Below are 20,976 nucleotides of genomic sequence, written 5' to 3'. Positions count from 1 at the left end.
AATAAATCACCCAGGGGCTAAAAGATTGCCAACTGGTAGATATCTGGCGGGAACAGCACTCACAGAGCAGAGACTACACCTTCTTCTCCCACCCACACAACCGATACAGCCAGCTAGACTACTTCCTAGTATCCAATAGACTGGTCCCAGTGGTCTCCCACACGGGGATCCACGATATTTCGTGGTCAGACCACGCACCCATAGAGCTGCGGTGCACACTAAATTTACTAGACAGACCGGGAGCAAACTGGAGATTAAACGAGTTGTTACTGAAAATTCCAAACATTCAGAAAGAAATTGGAGAGAGGATCGCGGAATTTTTCTCTGAAAACGTGGGGAGTGTCTCATCACACACCACACTGTGGGAGGCCCATAAGGCTACCCTCAGAGGTTCCCTCATGTGCCTAGCTGCTAGACGCAGGAGAGAACAGGAGAGTCAGATAAAAATCTTACAGGAAAAATTGTCGGCCCTAACAGAGGCACATAAAATAACCAAAGATGATGGCACCGTACGCGCACTCTTAGATACCAAACAGCAGTTAAATATCAGATTGGCCTCCCAGGCAGAAAAGGAGATGAGCTGGTCCAGGCATAGGTACTTTGAGAAGGCGAACAAACCGGACACCCTGTTAGCTAATCGACTCCGAAACAAAATTCCTAATTACCATATACAAGCCATCCGCACACAAGGGGGAGAGCTTACTTCTAATCCTAAGCGGATCGTGGCGGAATTCAAAAGCTACTACGAGACGCTCTACGATGGAGGTAAGGTCATACACAATCAAAAGACGAGGGACAATCTCATGGAATTCTTAAGGGATGCCAAATTACCGACGTTGAGCCGGGTGGAGAAGGAAGCGTTACAGACAGACTTCTCTTTAGAAGAGTTAACGGTAGTTGTAAAGTCACTTAAGCCTGCCAAGGCGCCCGGTCCAGATGGCTTCTCCAACCTATACTATAAAAAATACCTGAAAATTCTAGCCCCACACCTGCTAAAACTATTTAATTCGATCTTACATGGGGCCTCGTTTCCAGCTCAGATGCTTCAGGCGTCCATCTCCCTGACCCATAAATCTGGTAAGGACCCGGCAGACTGTAAGAGCTACCGGCCCATCTCGTTGATTAACACGGATGTTAAAATTTTCTCCAAACTATTAGCCAATAGAGTGGGTATCGTCCTTCCCAGGTTAGTTCATCCAGATCAGGTAGGGTTCATTGGAGGAAGGCAAGCGGCAGACAATACCAGACGAATAATAGATTTGGTTGATCTGGCAAAAAAACAGAATATTCCGTCGATGGTATTGAGTCTGGACGCGGAGAAAGCCCTTGACAGGATCGATTGGCCCTATTTGAGGAGGACGCTGGAGGCATTTGGCTTTGAGGGACGTCTCTTGGAGGCCATCATGGCCTTATACGAGGGGCCAACGGCAAGGGTGCGGCATCAGGGGTTCCCATCGGATCAATTTCAAATACGGAGTGGCACACGACAGGGATGCCCGCTGTCTCCCTTGCTGTTCGCCCTGTGCGTTGAACCCTTGGCGGCGCATCTAAGAAACAACCCGGATATTACGGGAATAGCTGTAAAGGGGCAGTCACACAAAGTGGCGCTCTACGCGGATGATGTGATCCTGACATTATCAAATCCCCTTACCTCCCTGCCCAATGTCTTCTCAATCTTGGGGACCTTTAAACAAATCTCACGGTTCAAAATTAATCAGGCCAAATCAGAAGCCCTCAATATAAATTTACCTAAACCAGTAGAAAAACTAATTGGACTAAATTTTAATTTTAATTGGCAACCCTCTATGATTAAATACCTAGGGGTATATATCACAAAGGAGTACAAGGCTTTATATAAAGCAAATTATCCCAGGTTGTTCCGGACTTTACGAGAGGATCTCCGGAGATGGGCGGAGTGTAGCATCTCGTGGATAGGCCGTATTCATAGCGTGAAAATGAATCTCCTGCCACGGGTGCTGTACCTTTTCCAGGCCCTCCCGATCCCCCTTATAAAAGACGACATCCTCGCGCTTCAGTCCTTAATAACAAAGTTTATCTGGAATAAAAAAGGCCCGCGAATTAAAAAAGCAATCTTGAGGAGGCCGACCTCGAGAGGAGGGTTGGGGGTGCCATGCTTGTTCGTCTACTACGAGGCAGCCCAGCTGAGCCAGATTGTGCAGTGGCACACAGATCCGAGCCTTCGGAGGTGGGTAGCATTAGAAAAAGAATGCTGCGCACCGGTAGAAATTCAGAACCTAATCTGGTTGCCCAAAAAAAGTCGATCCGCTATGCGGACTCCGCTGCAGGCCATGGTCAGTTCCTTGAAGACTTGGGACGCTGTTAAATTTAAGTGTCATCTCACATCCCCGCATTCTCTGATGACTCCCATATGGGGGAACCCAAACTTTGCTCCCGGTATGGATAGCTCTATTTTCTCAAAGTGGATCCAAGCAGGGTATCTCCGTCTAAACGATCTGGAGGGTAGGCAATATATTAAAACCTTTGATCATATCAAAGAGGAGCAGAATATACCGAACGCCGAGTTCTTTAGATACCTCCAGATCAGGGCTTTCTATAACGAATCCCCAATTCGGCCCCAGAGAACAAATTTTGAGCAGCTTTGTTCAAGAGACACGGACACAAGGGGACTAACCTCTAGAATGTACAGGGAAGTAGTGTGCCCGGAGACGGACGACCAACCCAGACTTAGTTACATGAGACAGTGGGAAGCAGACCTGGGGGAGACGCTAGAAGACGAAGACTGGGATAGAATCCTGCAGGTAGCTGCTAAAACCTCTATCTGTACCACATTAAAGGAGAACGCATATAAAGTCCTGATGCGGTGGTATTATACACCCACTAAACTATCTAAATTTGTCAAAGGCTACTCTCCGCTCTGCCCCAAACAGTGCGGAGACAGAGCGGACTTACACCACATGCTGTAGTCTTGCACGAAGGTGGCCCCGATTTGGGTGGAAATTAGAGATTGGCTTCAACGACTGCTAGAAGAGGAAATCCCTCTGGACCCCTGGCTGTTTTTGTTGGGCAGACGAGTCGAGGGGCAATCGAACGCCACACATAAATTGATTACACATTTGGCAACCGCCACCAGGTGCGAGATTGCAGCATTATGGAAGCAACCAGATATTCAAATTATCCCCAAGATCAGGAACAGAATTTGGTTTGTATGCCGGATGGAACAGTTGACGAGTCTGATTAACGACACCGGTTCAAATTTTCTAAAAGTCTGGGAGCCTTGGCCGGCACAGACGGACATCCCGGGAATAGATAATACCACAATTTTGCAATGATAATCAGTAAATGCGTTCTCCGGTGAAGAAACGGATCCCTGACCGTATAGTGACAGGGAGCTTGGAGAGTAAGCGGGAACCCTGCTACAATAGGGCATCCCAAGAAAGAGGGAATTAGAGACTGAATGGCAGGAGAAAGGTGGTCCTTGGACTCTAGGAGAGAGGTTTATACACATATAAGCGCACAGTGACCCCGTGGAGGATTCCAGTCGCCTGGACAGCGAGAACCCAGAGAACCGGCAGCCTCCCTCTTTCGTAATTACGGATCCCTCCTCGCACCTCCCTGCCCCCCCCCCCTTTCCTCCCCTCCCTCCTTCCCATCTTACCCTTGAGTCATGTCCCCCTGTTTGTCTTGTGAGTCTGGTGTGTCAAGTTTTTGTTGATTGTATAAAAACATAAAATGAGGTGATGTCATTGAAGCCAATGGGTGGTGTTACCATGTATGTTTTATTTCACCCAATAAAATCAAAGTTATAAAAAAAAAAAAAAATGTACATGAATTAAAAGGTGACACTGTGCTAATTTGCATGTCATTTCCCAGAATCCCCTGCTGCAGTGGAAGGATTGTATACTATGAGATAATGGTGAAAAGCAGCATTGCGAATGAGACATGCGAATGTGTTCACAAGCGGTATTTTTATTTGCTGCACACTGAAGATCATGAAATGGAAAACGCTGGTGAACAGTTAAAGTCCTTTATCATTTTCACTTTATAATTTCCAATTTGTATTTAAGAAACTCAAATGTAGTGAAAGGGATCAGTAGACAGAGTATAATATTACAATTATAGATCTATATATCTATATACTGTATCTATAGATAAGCTTTCACAAAAGATTCCCATTAAAAAAGAAGCAAATTGCAAATTTAAACGCAATACTCTATTAACTAGGTTGCTTGCTTCACCATAATTCAATTCGTTTTTAGTACCGTAGGTGAGTTGTATCTTTATTTCAATGGACTAACCTTAACTAGGAACCCTCAAGATCCTTTACTGATGTACAAACACTGAATTAAAGAAAGGTTTCATATTAAACACCTTTAAACCATCTTTCTAAAAGGACTATGACACTGCAATGCAATTACAGATCCCACAATTTAGTAGAATTATGAAACATTAAACCAGAGACCAACAGAACGGACATGTTTGTTACTTTTTTTAATTGCTTGCTGGTTTAAAAATATATATTTTATATCAGATTATATTTGGGTTTTCTCTCTTATTTAGTATTATCTGTACCTAATCCAGAGGAGCACCACCAATTACAATATTATATCTGAAGCGGGAGTACTTCCTCTAGTATACAGATTATATATAAATTAGGCTTTACTTAACACTCTTTGCGACAACCCCCCTTCCCCCCCCCCCCCCACCCCAAAAAACATATGTTGTAAGGAAAACTAAATTAAACCGGTTTCTCCACCATCACTGCCCAAATGTTTTTTGCATTAAAACAGTGATCAAAATGGTCTTCAATATTGAAAAGAGTTAAACTCAGATTTGATTTATTGAGCAACATCAAAACTCCGTATATTAAAGGAATACAACATATTACGTGATCATTTAAACCCCATACAGAAGACACCTGCTACATTGTGTACAATCTCTCTGAAAAAGCTTGTTTGTCTATTAAATGGTATCACTGCATAAATCTTACATTATATTTCTGGATTAGTAAATAGGTTAAATTGTGGAATTTTTATGGTAAAGAGTTTGTTATTAGCGCTTCAAGGGAAGCCATGAAAAGAAACAAGGATAAAAAGAATATACTGTATAGTGCATGTTCATAAAACAATAAGCGATAGTGAGATAAGCACTCACATGCAGATTTCTTGTTAGTAGTGCATCAATAGATTATTAGCAGGTTGATATCATTACTATTTATTAGGTTGTCGCCCCATGAGTTCCATAACATAATTCTTCTTATAATATTTGTATTACTAAATGTGCACCATTATAGCATTCACTTTGTTCCAATGGGTTGCCAGAATCTTTTAAAGGTTTCTATTATCTTTAATCTAATATTGTTTGCGATAAAACGGTTTGTGGAATCTCTAATCCGTTGGTAAATGCTCAGCAATTGGTTATCGCATTAAAGTTATTGGTTGGAAAGAAGAAAACAAAAAACTTTGTCTTCTGAAAAAAAAGTGAAAATGCTGGCCTTGCTGGTCATTGGGTATTTAATACAATTTGGGTAATGATCCTTAAATAACGTGCATTTTAGGATATACTATACAGAAGCAACCAAACTTTATACAAAGGGACAATTTCATAAAAAGATGAAGGTTCACCTTTCACCTAGTTGAAAGGTGAAATAACGCACATAACCTTTTTAAGGTTTGTTTTCTCCATGAACACACAGTAAGGCACTTCTGATGCTCTTGTGTGGCTCTGAGAAGAGATAATCTACCTCTTTTACAGACTAAGGCCTCGGGCATGGTCAGTGCAGGCGTGCTGCTGCTCGGCACTGAGTCCCTGCAGCCGCAATGAGAGCGGCTTTAGCAGGGGCTCGCGCGCGCTTCCGCACGCTTGAGGAAGCGTGTGTCTCACCGAGCCTTGAGATTTTCCTGCTTGCCGGAGCGCAGGGCCGGTCACGTGAGCGGTTCGCCCAATGAGGGCGAACCAGCTCCGTGACGTCACTGACCCGCCCCCAGATGGCGCGCTGTGTAAGGCCAGGGAAAGCACCGCTTTCCCTGAGCCTTAGCGCGCCTCCGGACTGTTTTGGGCACTATGTCCCAGGCCTAAAACAACATATACAAGCTCTGCACTAAAGCCTATAAGGCACTAGACCATAACTCCGCTGTTTCCATACAGATTAAACTAAACGCCTAGGAACAATAATCAGACATTTACTAAATCAATAAACTAGACTTCATCCAAACAAACAGTTGTGTGTTCTACGTAGAACATCTAAGCTTGTGATATGAAGTTAAAAAAACACGAATTCAAGAATATCTTATCGTGAAGAAACAAAGCTCGCACTGTTCTCAGCAGTTCAAATTTCAATCCATTATTCAGCCCCTCCAGCTGGTAACTAAATGCAGAGCTGAACTTTAAACCAACATCTATCAATCACTGCTCTATTAGTCTATCACTTCATCTCATACTGCCACACAACAGATACATTTATTGCTGTTTTTGAGCATTCTGCCCAACCAATAATAAATTCGTTGGCAATTGTCTCCCTCAATAGTGAAGAAACATTAAAACACATGGAGAGGAATACACAGGAGGGTTAAACATGGATTCCCAGCTAACAGTTTTAATGCAGCAGATTATCATATTCCAAAAAGAAGTCCCCCTTTTTTTATCCTGTCTCACCGTTAAATCAATAAATATTTTCTGTTTTGGAGCAATGTTAATGTAACAAACATTTTCTTGTGGGACTTGTTAAAGATGGTTGTCTCTGACTTTCTAAAAAAGGGTATAATAACCAATCCCTGATCACGGACTTTGGGACATGTTGAGCCTTCTCTTCTCAGTTGGGAATGAGCTTCAGTTTCCAAAAGCATCTTTTTCAGTCGTTCAACTTTTTTCGGTGAGGCCTCAGGAATTCAATGTTCAAAGCTAATGACCGATTATGAAACTGAAGTAGTTTAGCAGTAAGAGCATTGCGTTTAAAGCAGGTGAACCTGCTCCCAGTGTCAGCTCTTGTGACCTTGTGCAAGTCACTATCTTCCTCTACCTTAGACAGCAAAAATTACAAAGTAAGCGGTTTGGGGCATTTTACTTGCAAACTCCTACATACTGCGCACATTGCCAGTGTTGTAGAAGAAAGTATTAGTCACCGCTCTGCTCTCCGAAGTTGCAGCCCACAATGCTTTCCATGCGGCATGACTTTGGAGAGCAGAGTGTTGACGGACAGCACTGTCTCTGACGGAGGTATAAGCATGCACAGCGGCAGTTCATTGTCTCACAGCGCCAACCACTGTGCAGCACGGTGACGGAAGTGGTTCCTTCTCTCCAGGGCTGTGCTGATAAAATAACAACAATGTTCTGGACCAGGGATGGCCAACTCCAGTCCTCAAAGGCCACCAACAGGTCACATTTAAGGATATCCCTGCTTTAGTACAAGTGGCTCAATCAACAACTGAAGCAGGGATTTCCTTAAAGCCTGACCTGTTGGTGGTCCTTGAGGACTGGAGTTGGCCATCCCTGCTTTAGTGCTTGGCACAGGGAGTTCTGATCTAAACGCTCCACAATGAGAGTCCTGTTAAAGCAGCAGTCCAAGCTGCCATTTTTGTTTTAATATTTTTATTTTTTTTCCACTTTAACATGTGCATCAATACAATTCACACAATGATAAGTAATTAGCCAAGTTGCAGATTGATCAGCGAAGATTCAGCTCGGAGGTTCACTAAATGGCTGCAGAGGAGCATTCTGCAGTCTGTGGAACGGATGTTAATATGACAAAGTTCTGTGTGGAAGATCATGTGACCAGGTAGTCACTAGATACAATAGGTGCTCTGCTAGAGAGGCAGGGCTCAAAAAGGGGTGTGCCAGAGCATGTTTCAGATGAGGAAGGAGATGCGAATTTGTAATTGGTTGCTACAGAAACAAAAAGGCTGGTTACATTATAATTCATACAAAATATCAAGAGTTGCTTAAAAAAATGCTACAAGTATTTTCTCATAGTACAGAACAGATTTTAAAAAAACGAAGCAAAAAAAACAAAAAAAAAAAAAAACACGACCACACATAGGATATTGCTTGGTCTGCAGCTTTAAGCGTCCATCATTTCAATTGTTTGGAATTTATGGAATTCCCCAGCACCAGAGGTGACACAAGACATGAGATCAATCTAACTTTCAAGACATTATATTTAGGGATTTTGGTTTTAGGTTTTACGTGGGGAAAAAAAACTGAAACAGCTACTGATCATTTCAAACTTCCAGTTATAATCGATGAAAAAACAGAAATGAAGTAACATTTCTTATTGAATTAGACCGCTTTTAGCAATGGAGTCAGATAGGATACAAAGCCAACACAGGAAGTATGGAGAAAAACAAAAGTGCACAGATAAACATTTAATTCGTGTCCATTTTTTTATTAACACCAATAGAGATTTTTGTAGCAAGATTGAAAAAAACAGAAAAAAACCAGGATTCTTGATAATACTCTAACAGTACTATTAATCTTTTCAGTGTTGGAGGTCCAGTAGCACCAGAGTGCCACAGGACCTCTGGCATTTGCAGTCATGTGATAGCTAACTGAGCTCGCACATGACCTTCAATGGACGACTCCCCCCCCCCCCCCCTCCCCACCTGATGGAAACCAGTCCACTTAAGTTTCGTTCGGTCCTTTTATCCCCTAGAAAACTAGCTTTTTACCATGATGTACCATGTGCCAGGGCCCATGAAGTCTCAGGAACATCATGAGGGTACTGTAAAGCTTATAGGGGCAATCTGTCCTAGGACCAAAGTGAATGATTGCCAACGACCTTTTTAGGGGTTAGATCTGTGGGATTGCAACTTTCTTTTACACAAATGTGACAACTAGAAGTAATTTTTAAGCGTTGTAATCATGCTGAGCGGAGATCTGGGAGGGATTGATTTGCTCTAGTTCAGGGATGCCCATCTCTAGTCCTCAAGGGCCACCAACAGGCCAGGTTTTAAGGCTATCCCTGCTACAGCACAGGTGGCTCAATCAGTGGATCAGAATGACAACCACCTGTGCTGAAGCAGGGATATCCATAATTCCAGGCCTGTTGGTGGCCCTTGAAGACTGGAGTTGGCCACCCTTTTCTCTGATCTCACTATGTATTCACCAAGTACTTACAAAACCAGAGTACTTTCTTTACCGGCTCCCTGATAATTACAGGAATAGGGGTAAAGAAAAGTCTTGCCAAACTTTTGGCTATTCAGAGGCCCTCAACAAATTCAATTGGAATTATTTTATTGACAAAATGAAAGCAGCCAAATATTTGCCATTAGCACATTTACATTTGTTTAGGGAAGCAAATCTTACTGTCAAATGCTTTACAAAATGTTATCTGTCCAGCTATGTGGGATTGCACCTTTAAATGCTACAAATACAGCTACAATTGCATTAAATAAAACATTATTTCACTTTGTGAAAAGGGATTATTAAATTGTCAATAGTTTTTAGAACCAGGCAAAAGCATTGTAAATAATAAACTGTGCTTTCATTTTGTGGATAGTGAACGCTCAAAGAATTCTAGAGGGTTAAGAGACCTCAGAAAGGTGGATTATGTCCCAAAGTAATGAGAAATACCAGGTTATACCCTTGGGTGGAATTTAATCCTGCAGGTCAAAGAAATAAACAAAGAAAAAGCATTACTTGAGCAGGTGAGCCATGAAAGGAATGGTATTACTAAAATGTATTATGGTTTATTGACCCTAAATGTAGTTGGGTGACTCAGTTTTCGGCAGTTTAAAGCCCAGAGACACATAGGCCAAGCTGCACCGGATGACTTCACAGCTTCCTGTTGGCCAGCAGGACCAAAAGCAGCCTTATAGTGAACCCTGGAGTGGCTACCGGCACGGACTATGGAGGTAAGTACAGTAACGAGAAAACGTTTGTGAACCCCTTACGTTTTTCACATATTTCAAGCCTAAAATGTTAAAAGATCTTAATCCAAGATCTAATAATAGATGAAGCTAACCTGAACAAATGACACAAAAACAGGCTATGTTTTCAACATTTGTTTTTCTGCAAATGACGAAACATTCAATATCCATGTGTGAAAAAATATGTGAACCTTACGATTCAGTACCTGGCGGCGCCCCCATGAGCAGCAATGACTTCAACTAAGTGCTTCCTGTAACTGCTGGTCAAACTCGCACACCGGTTTTGAGGTATTTAGGCTCATTCCTTCTTAGGCTGCGCTTATAGTGCCAACGACGCCCGAAAAAAATGCATTGCCACCACGTGCGCTTATAGTAAGCGCGACAGCGACAATGCGACAACTGGTAGCCGGGCAACATTTGATTTTTCAAGGGCTGGGATATTCCAGGACCGAAACGTCGGATTGGGTAATTTATCATTTCTATTCAGATGCCCAATACAGATTTTCATTATTACTGAACCGAGTGTAGTCTTTCTTTACCGGACGAGAGAATGGTAATGTTGTTTATATATATATATATATATATATATATATATATATATATATATATATATCTTGAATAAAATGGTCTTTTAGTTTAATCCTTTGGCCAAAGTGTTGTAAGCCCTTGAGCCCCTCCAAGGCAGACCACGTCTCAAGGGTCCTAACACTAAAATAGATTCTTAGTAACCTGTACATTACCAGGAAGAAAGATTTATAATAAATCTGTCAAAATTAGTTGCATAGTTCTAAGTCTGATTGAAGCTCTTATTAACCTGTATAATACCAGGAAAGGCACTCTGTATTAGATTTGTCGCAATCATACTGGATGCAAGTTCCCAGCTCTGTCTGTGTTTCATGTTCTGTCTCTGGTTCTGAAGCAGAGATATCCTGAACGCCTGACCTATGGGGGGGAGGGGGGGAGGAGAGGGGGCTTGAGGACTGGAGTTGAGCACCCTTGCCCTCGCAGAGGGTCACAAATGTCTAGCTCACTCCTTTGTTAGCCAATCAGTTGACATTTGCTGCGTTCTCATTTACAATACAGCCTTAAGATTGGCTGTTTTCTTGCTGATAATACATAGTTACAAATAATTTTCTTGTAATGTATTCATTATTACACCAACTCTAGCCTTCAAGGGATTTATATGAAAAGGGGATACATACATACATGCATTTAAATGGCTCATTTGTAAGATTTGTAAAAAAAAAAAAACTCATTGCATCTGAAGAATTTCTGTAATCGTTACAGTATGTTAACAAACTAACTACATTACAGCAAGTTCTAAAACATCGTCTTGGCCCTTCCTGCTGTGGTCACATAAACCCCCAAATAAATTGTCAATGGGTTATAAATATTTCAGCACTGGTAATAAGAATTCATTTAGTACATTAAATATTATCTAAATGGTTGATTAATTTTCTGCGGATCTGCCGAGTAACGTACTATATTAGGTCATTGGAGAACAATTGTGCATTTTGGTAAAAGCCAACTGCCTGTGGGAATAGAATGGAGAGGAGGGGGGCAGGGCCGGAAAGAACAAAGTTGACTGATGGAAAACTGGATCTTAACTTTCTTAGAGCAGCGTAAAGGGCCAGGCTGTTTACCAACAGTGCTGGTTGGACCACTTGTGTTTTATTGGTTTACTATTTCAATGGCCTCAGCTGTTACTTATGCTCTATTAGTATGTTTGGAGGCAGCGGCCATTTTTATTTCCTTGGGAAGGACATTTTCAGCAAACAATATCTCCTGAATCCAACTACAGGAATGAAAAATGGTGGCATTGATAAAGATATTAGCATAAGGACTTCACAATGGTAAAAAAAGGAAGCATTTATTTTTATGGCAAGTTAAGGGGACGGCCTCTTTAAAGAAGATTTCAAGAGCAACAAAGCAAAGTGTCTTTGCAGCAAGAGAAGTGGAATTGTGGAAATTACCTTTGATAAACAGTAATGCTGGTTACATTAGGGTTGTTAAAAAAAATATATGGGTTCGTTATAAAAAAAAAACGAAGAAGTTATCAAGAGATGTCTCTAATAGATAAAAAAAAATAGATCCATGGAGAAATCTGTCATTTACTAAAAAATAGATTTTCTCCAAAGACAGGGGTAGGGAACCGATGCTAAAAAAGAAAAAAAGACACAAAACAGTTTCATATGTCCCCCACAGGGGATACATGGTGTTGGGGAATGGTCAATAATTCTACTCTCATATTCTCAAATCCTTATCAAGCATGGATCCCAGACTGTGGCAATCTTGTCAACAGTTTTTATTTATTTTTTGTTAGTTATAAAATGTTTTAGCAGGAAGTAATTTCAAATATGTCCTGGGCAGTAGTCATTGGAGAGGGTAATCTCAGGGAGACAGAGAGGAAACGATAATGTCGACTATCAAAATCTTTATGTAGCAAAAAGTAAAACAATAAAATGCGTACAGGCGGTCCTCGTTTTACGACGCTTCGTTTTACGACGCTTCGTTTTACGACGAACGGCTTATCCGACGCTTGTCAATGCATCCCTATGGCCCGTTTTACGACGCCCGAACGGCTTATCCGACGCTCTTACGACGCTTTAAAAAATTGCTACAAATGAACAACCAGACGGCTGCAGGCTAGGGAGATCATTCTGAACAGTCTGTGTGAAGGTTTGGTGGTGTATTTTAGGCCCTAAACCATGGCTGATCAAAGCAAAAAGCTAAGTGCTGTTACTCCAAAAAGGAATAGAAAATCTATAACTTTAGAGACCAAGCACAACATTATAAAGCGCTCTGAGAAAGGAGAGACGAACACAGAAATTGGACGTTCCTTGGATATACCTCGCACAACTATTGTGACTATAATAAAAGACAAGGCAAGAATCCTGGAACAGATCAAGGGCTCAGCACCTATGCAAGGTACGACAATAAGGCAACGTGCTGGGCATATTGCTGAGGTGGAAAAACGCCTCATCATATGGCTGGAAGATCAATCCCAGCGTCATGTGCCCATTAGTTTAGCCTTAATTCAGGCCAAGGCTTTGAGTCTGTATGAGGACATTAAGCAACAGCATGGAGAAGGGGCCACTGAGGAAACGTTCACTGCAAGTAAGGGCTGGTTTATGCGGTTTAAAGAGAGGGCAAACTTGCATAACATTAAAGTGACCGGTGAAGCTGCTAGTGCTGATGAGGAGGCAGCTAAAACCTTCCCTGTTACATTGGCCAAAATTATAGAGGACGGTGGCTATTGCGCACGTCAAGTGTTCAATGTTGATGAGACTGGGCTCTACTGGAAGAAAATCCCAAGTAGAAGCTACATTGCAAGAGAGGAAAAATCTATGCCCGGGTTTAAAGTTGCAAAGGACAGGCTGACTCTTCTGCTTGGTTCAAATGCTGCAGATGATTTCAAGCTAAAACCTTTGCTTGTTTATCATGCAGAAAACCCTAGGGCATTCAAGGGTTATGCAAAGAACACACTTCCAGTGATTTGGAAGTCCAACCGTAAGGCATGGGTAACAGGGAGCCTTTTTGAGGACTGGTTCCAGCATCAATTTGTTCCGGCTGTGCAATTATATTGCATGAACCAGAACCTCGATTTCAAAGCGTTGCTGCTCCTGGACAATGCTCCTGGCCATCCCGTGTACCTGGATGACCATCATCCAAACGTCATGGTGGTGTTCATGCCCCCCAACACCACTTCACTGATACAGCCGATGGACCAGGGGGTTATCGCTTCCTTCAAGGCCTACTATCTTAGGCGAACATTTGCCCAGGCCATCAGAGCAACCGATGTGGAAGGTGGTCCAACCTTAATTTTGGAAGGGTTACAACATTCTTCATGCAGTGAGAAACATCGGAGAGGCATGGAATGAGGTGAAACAATCCAATCTAAATGGAGTTTGGCATAATTTGTGCCCGGATTTTGTGTCTGATGTCCAAAGCCTTACAGAGACTGTTGCAGAAGTTACAGAAACTGTTGTGCAAATGGCCAGAGATCTCAACTTGGAGGTGGAAACCGAGGATATTGAGGAGTTGCTCGCCTCACATTATAACGAGTTGAGTAATGAAGACCTCATGCAATTAGAGGAGCAAAAAATTGCTGAAGAGGAGGCCCACCAATCTGCTGATGTGGCACAGCCACAGCCACGTAAATTTTTGTCTAGCAAAATGTTGGCTGCGGCATTCAAGCACATTGATAGCGCACTGGCCATATTTGAGGACAATGACCCTAACATTGAACGGAGTTCAACAGTCAGTCGTGGGGTGTCTAACCAAATCAGCTGCTATAGAGAGATCTACACGCAGAAAAGGAAAGGATCTGTCCAGACTTCAATGAAGAGGTTCTTCAAGAGGCCGAAACCTTCAACCGCACCTACATCACCTCCAAAAAGCCCGTTGTCTATTGAAGATTTCCCCCCCACCCCATCATCTTCCTCCAATAATTGATGTGTTTTTTTTTTGCTCATGTACATTTCTGTACAGAATACAGCATAGTTTTATTTTTATAGTTTTATTTTGCAGTTCTGTAATCAATAAATATAATGTTTACATCATAATATATGTGTGTGCTGCATATCTTATTGCTTGAGTAACATTTTCTGTGTATTTTAGCATTAAAAATGCCTTCAGGAACGGAACGTTTAATTTAAACAGTGTTCTTATGGGAAAACGGGTTTCGCTTTACGACGCTTCGCTATCCGACGCCATTTTGAGTAACGCATTGCGTCGGATAACCGAGGACCGCCTGTACTCACAATTTGAATGCCCTTTAAAGCTGCAGACCAAGCAATAAAGTTGGTAAAAAAAAAAAATAATAATAATAATTAATAAATAATTTTTGTACTATGAGAAAATACTTGTAGCATTTAAAAATAAAAAATACAAAAAACCACTGAGTGAATTTTTAATATATTATAATGTAACAAGTATCTTTGTTTCTATAGCAATCACTTACAAAGTCGCATCCCCTTCCTCTTCAGAAATAGGCTCTTGCACACGCCCTTTTGAGCCCGGACACCTCTAGTGGTGCACTAATTGTATCTAGTGACTGCCCGGTCAACTGATCTTCCCCACAGAACTTTGCATCTTTGGTCCTCTGCTGCAGCACTGACGGCCATTTAGTGAACCCCCAAGCCGAGTCTTAAATCGATCGATCACAGGAGAACGGATCGATCGGCAACTTAGCTAATTACTTATCATTGTGTAAATTGTATTGATGCACATATTAAAGGGAAACAAAAAAAAAAAAACACGCATCTTGGACTGCTGCTTTAAACCATTTAGCAACAATGTGTGTTCCCGAGCTGTGATCTCACAGCTCCTGCTTGTGTCGGTGCCCCACGTCTTTCATTTCCCTTTACTGCAGATCGTGTTCTGTGCTCCATGGAAAGGTAGGACGTGATGTAACCAGAAAACAAGCGCTCCTTGCGCATGACGTAGTGCCTACGTCATGGGGCCCCTGGTGTATCAGACCTCATGACGTACAGCTTACATCTTGGGTCACAGGTTTAAAACTGCAAATGTATAGGAAAAAAGTAGGACCATTAATGCATGTTCAATATCAACAATATTGGGTTCCTTTTGGCACAACATTAGTTTTATATGTAGTTCCTCTGAGCATTGCAAACATGCACTTTGTAGGTTTGGAAGAAAGAAAATCAATATTATATAATATTACGATTTGTTTGTATGATCGCTGATCGCTAAACACACACACACACACACACACACACACACACACACACACAAAAAATATTTAACGCCAGTGTTCAGCGATCATACAAACAAATGCATTATTTGAACACTGCAACATTAATTTGCACTGAAGCACACAGCATCAATCAACTAAAGAGAGTGAAGAGTAGTAACAGATTAAAGGGATCGCAGAGTTCATTTTCAGGGAGCAGAAGGAAGTTTGGATGAAAGGTCAGCTTTTAGATATCAATATCAAAATGAAATCTGTACTGTCTAAACCCATATTCGATAACCTACAGCTATTATTGACTTCTGTCAGTTATTTGAGGTTTGGCTACTTTCAATGGGAGCAGCTTCAAGAGGTTTTCCTCTACACTAAAGCAAAGAAGCCTTAGGGTAGGTAAAATTCATTTTTATCTTAATTGCTATTACTGACCTAGCTTTTTGAGTGACAGACACGGTGGAAGCATCAGCATGAGCTGTATGCCGAGTTCAATTATTCACCTTCAACATCACTCAAAGCCTGTAGCAACTGTGATGGTTACTGCAGCATATATCAGAACTTGTATTTATTTATTTTATTAAATGTTGCCAGGCTAGTGGGCTAATCAGAGAGGGGTGATAATAATAAGACAAAAAAACAACAACAAAAACACATAAGAGCATTCTGCCAGTAGTTAATAAATAGGGTTATGGCCATGTCTTCAGGGCACCAGAACCTAGGTTTTGGGACAGCCAACTTATATTACATTTTTACAGAAATTACATGTTCAGCCCTGTTTAATTTGAACAGATGACAAAAATGGATTTTAGCTCATGAAACCAAGATTGTATGCGGAGAAGGAAAGTGTCTGTTTATGATGTTACAGGGGATTAGCACCAGCATGAGTTCGGTCAAAGGTCTGTAATATAGTGCGCACGCGTCAATTATAATTGGCTGTGTTAGCCAGACGTTTCTATACTAGGGATGCGCACGCACGGCCATGAGCGGTGGAGCGGTAGACCAGGGAAATTACAATAACATTGTATTTTCGCGCTGCTACTGCGCCGCAAACCAATCACAGTGCGGCCTAACGCTGTGACGTCAGTCACGCCCCCAAACCGCGGGCGTCACCGCTTGCACCTTAACAACTAAATGTGCACGCCACATGCAACGCCGGCCGCACGACCACACGCGCACCAGCACCTACTATATAACAAGCCTTACAGTGCATCCTGTCTCCTTTCCAAATTGCTGCATGTTACATGCAATAAAAGAGATGCTCTGCTGCACATACAGTTATTACTCCACATTACTGTATCCAGATTTTATTTCATTTATTTTGCAGAAAACCAATACAGGAAGCACAACATTTTGGCGGTGCAATCACCTTCCTCGCGTCCCCCCTCCCGAAGTGTTTCCATGGTGAACAAAAGCTTTGGACTGATTTTTCAATCTTGATCAAATGTGTTTGTTATAAATTGGTTTTCCATTCCTCAAAGCCATAGGTAAACTGTTCTTCTGCTTGTGTTCTATTTACAGAGTAATTGTGAAGCCATCAATAGACAAACATATAACCATATGTAGCGGATATGCTCGAGTTAAGTCTTCCCGGAGAAAAGCAAAACATTAATTTTCCATAAAAGACAAATAAGTAATAAAAAAAAGTAAATTTTACGGGTGATGAAATCTTTCTAAAACAGTTAATTACACTAAGGGGCTAATTCAATATAGTCCGAATTGTCTGTCTGGGTCGTTTTCTGCCAAAATCGCAGGTCAAATGGGAGTTTCCGACTGGTAATGATGCAAACAGGTGCGTCAGACTATATTGAAATACCCCCCAAACCAAATAAAAAATGGAGACACACACACACACACACACACACAGCAGCTCTCCATCTACTCCAGACACAAAATTCTTCTAGTGAACCAATAACTGTTCTTCGCCTGTACGATGGGGTAAATTGGAGGGGCTGAGGGGGCATATAAAATGAACAGCGGGGGAAAGCATCTCCGAGTATTTAAAGCAGGGTATGAGGCTTTCATTTGCTTTGTTGATGTAGTAGAAGCTTGCGGTGGTTAGCACAACCACACTTCATGCTTCCTTATAATGTAAAGCAGGAAAGGCCAACTCCAGTGGTCAAGGGCCACCAGCAGGTCAGGTTTTATGGATATCCCTGCTTCTGCAAAGGTGGCTCAATCAGTCGCTCAGTCATTGACCAAGCCACCTGTGCTGAAGCAAGGATATACAGAAAAGTGTTAATTTTCAGGTGTCCGGGAAATATACTTATTTAACTGTTTGAAGCTTTGTAAAATAATGTTTACTTTACTGCAATTCCAGCCAACTGGGATTACACATTTAACGTTTTTTTTTTCCATTTTATTTAAACATTTCAATCTATTATGACAACACACATTGAAGGTAAGAATGCTAAATGATATCAATTTTGACCTAAATTAAGAGTGAATACAAAAAAAAGGGTTAGCTTTTCTTTGTAACTTAATTTAGCTGCAGCAAAACCAGGAACAGAATTTTGTAGAACGCCGCAACAAAATATGAACGGTCAGTGTGAAAGGCATTTATTTACCTGAAGCATCAAGACTACGGTCTTCACCACATTCCATTGGGATTTCCTTCCATCTACAATGACTGTAAACCCTCTGGCTTTGCACTTATCACTAGAAAGGAAAATTAAAAAGAAGTCACGCATCATGAAGTGATCATACTTCAATATGAAACCTTCCATACGTTTTCTATTTTGGAGAAATAACATTTTCTGTGGGGACTATTGCAAGTGGTCAGTGGGAGTTTCTCAAAACACATCTTTGGAATTGCCATTACATTCTTTCCTGTATAAGATATGAAGGCACAAGTAGCCTTCATATAGCAGCATGGATTATAGCAGCATTTGAGAAGGAGCGGCTCAGTGAGTAAAGACATTGACTGGCACTGAGTTTAAAGCAGGGGAACCTGGTTTAATTCCCAGTGTCGACTCCATGTGACCTTGGGCAAGTCACTTTATCTCCCTAGCACCAAAAACATAGATTGTAAGCTCCACGGGGCAGGGATCTTGCCTGCAAAATGCTCTGTAAAGCGCTATGTAAAACTAGCAGCGCTATACAAGAACATGTTGTTGTTATTATTATTCTAAATTATGTTTTGTTTGGTACTATGCTTTTTTGCAGTTCGATCTTTATTTGCAAAGCTATTAAATCATGTCTGAAACAGTAACAATGGCAGAGAATGTTCGTGCGTTCAAGTTATTGAAGATGATTGCAATATACTAAATGGCACTGCACCTTCCAACCTCAAGTGTTAGTATTCTGAGCAGATCTCTGAACAGAACAACTTGTGCAGCAATGTTTACAGCAGCCATCTGCACTGCATTGTTTCTTTTGGCCCTTTAGGACACTGCCTGGGTTTTATTTTTCATTAATAGCCTTGTTGAAATATACTTTGTAGACCAAGCAAAATTGATGATCAGTGACAGGGAGGTTGAGATGTGGAATTTATTTGTTTTTTATTGTTATCAGATTTAGAAGCCTGAAATCAATAAAGGCAATTAAAGTGAAATAAAATTCAAGGAAGTCAAAGACCACTGACACAAAAGGGAGGAATTAGTAAACTATTTATTGTTTAATTCTGAGTCAATCTGAAACTAAAATAAAACGTCTCAAGGTTTATAAAGGCGCAATCCAAGCACTTCTCTTTTTTTAAGGTTTTTTTCTTTTAAACACAGAATTTAAGCAGGGGGTCTCTGGAGCTGAACCCTATTAAATTTCAGCTCCGGGACCCCTTGCTTCCGGAGATATCTCCGTAGGGGGTGCCGGTAACCGCTCAGGTGAGCTAGCTGTGGTTTAAAGCTCCCGCATAATTTCGGCCAATAGGAAGCCGAACCCGATGATGCCGCAGCTTCCTATTGGCCTGCAGGGTGCGGGAGCTTTGAAACGACACCATAATGTGAACACTGGTAGCCGAGGGACTACCGGCGTCCCCTATGGAGGCAAGAATCTCCGGAAGCAGGAGGTCGCCGGAGCTGAAATGAATGGGGTTCAACTCCGTTAACCCTCTGCTTCAATCCTGTGTAACAAAAGAAAAGGTTTAAAAAAAAAAAAGTGCTTGGATTGCCCTTTTAAAGGAGTGAAGCATTGTTTCAACTACTTATAAGGTAATGTCAAATAAATATCTTAAGTATAAAAGAATAGCAGTTTATATACGTCCGAAACCTGCCCTGTTCAAAAAGTGGCACTGCTGCTTTACCCCTAAGCTGCCTGACATGGTCTGTGGAGCAATGTGTTACAGGCCCCTCTGACATCTAAAAAGGGGGTTATACTAAAATCCCACTAAACATTTATTGGAGCTAGTGTCAAGTGACAGTCCTGAACCATATAACCTCATCTTTACCATTTTAACATTATGTGAATTATATTTACCATAACGGAATTTAAGGTACGTTCAAAAACATTAAAGTTCCAAACCCTTAACTAAGGGATTGCAAATATTAATACGTACAAAATGTTTTTCATACAATAATGTCTCAAAAAAGGGAGACCACTGGGTGATTTTACAATCAAGATTAAAAAGGTAGCATTTATGATGTAGAGGAAATCATGCAACAAGCCCTGGGGTGGCATTATGAAACACACAAGTGTGTGTGTGTGTGTGTGTGTGTGTGTGTGTGTGTGTGTGTGTGTGTGTGTGTGTGTGTGTGTGTGTGTGTGTGTGTGTGTGTAAAGGAGTGCTACTGGGTGAGACTAAATGTATACAACAAACGACAAAAAATACCCAATGCTACATCCAATATAACAAAAAATACAGTTACACCCTTTAACCTCTTGAAGCTGCTCCCATTGAAAGTAGCCAAACCTCAAATAACTGACAGAAGTCAATAATAGCTGTAGGTTATCGAATATGGGTTTAGACAGTACAGATTTCATTTTGATATTGATATCTAAAAGCTGACCTTTCATCCAAACTTCCTTCTGCTCCCTGAAAATGAACTCTGCGATCCCTTTAATCTGTTACTACTCTTCACTCTCTTTAGTTGATTGATGCTGTGTGCTTCAGTGCAAATTAATGTTGCAGTGTTCAAATAATGCATTTGTTTGTATGATCGCTGAACACTGGCGTTAAATATTTTTTGTGTGTGTGTGTGTGTGTGTGTGTGTGTGTGTGTGTGTGTGTGTGTGTGTGTGTGTGTGTGTGTGTGTGTGTGTGTGTGTGTGTGTGTGTGTGTGTGTGTGTGTGTGTGTGTAAAGGAGTGCTACTGGGTGAGACTAAATGTATACAACAAACGACAAAAAATACCCAATGCTACATCCAATATAACAAAAAATACAGTTACACCCTTTAGCCAAAGCATTATAAGCCTGCAGCCACGTCACGAACACTGTGCAGCTCCTAACACTACCTGTTAGTATTCTCATACAGTGGAGGGAGAAGGGTCTCAA

General features: G+C 41.4%; 1 protein-coding gene across 4 annotated transcripts in view; it reads right to left on the bottom strand.

Moving 5' to 3' along the window:
- The window catches only part of SESTD1 (SEC14 and spectrin domain containing 1), a 151,251-nt gene that overhangs the window by 77,363 nt on the left and 52,912 nt on the right, over positions 1–20,976 (bottom strand). For all 4 annotated transcript variants that reach the window (XM_075608930.1, XM_075608932.1, XM_075608931.1 and 1 more), the window contains exon 4: positions 18,114–18,204. In XM_075608930.1, coding sequence (XP_075465045.1) covers positions 18,114–18,204 — 91 coding nt within the window. The remainder of the gene's footprint in view (positions 1–18,113; positions 18,205–20,976) is intronic.

Source organism: Ascaphus truei, chromosome 7 (assembly GCF_040206685.1).
Source record: "Ascaphus truei isolate aAscTru1 chromosome 7, aAscTru1.hap1, whole genome shotgun sequence".
Taxonomy (NCBI): Eukaryota; Metazoa; Chordata; class Amphibia; order Anura; family Ascaphidae; genus Ascaphus; species Ascaphus truei.
The sequence above is the reverse complement of the archived record's forward strand: the minus strand, read 5'-3'. Positions and strand labels throughout refer to the sequence as shown.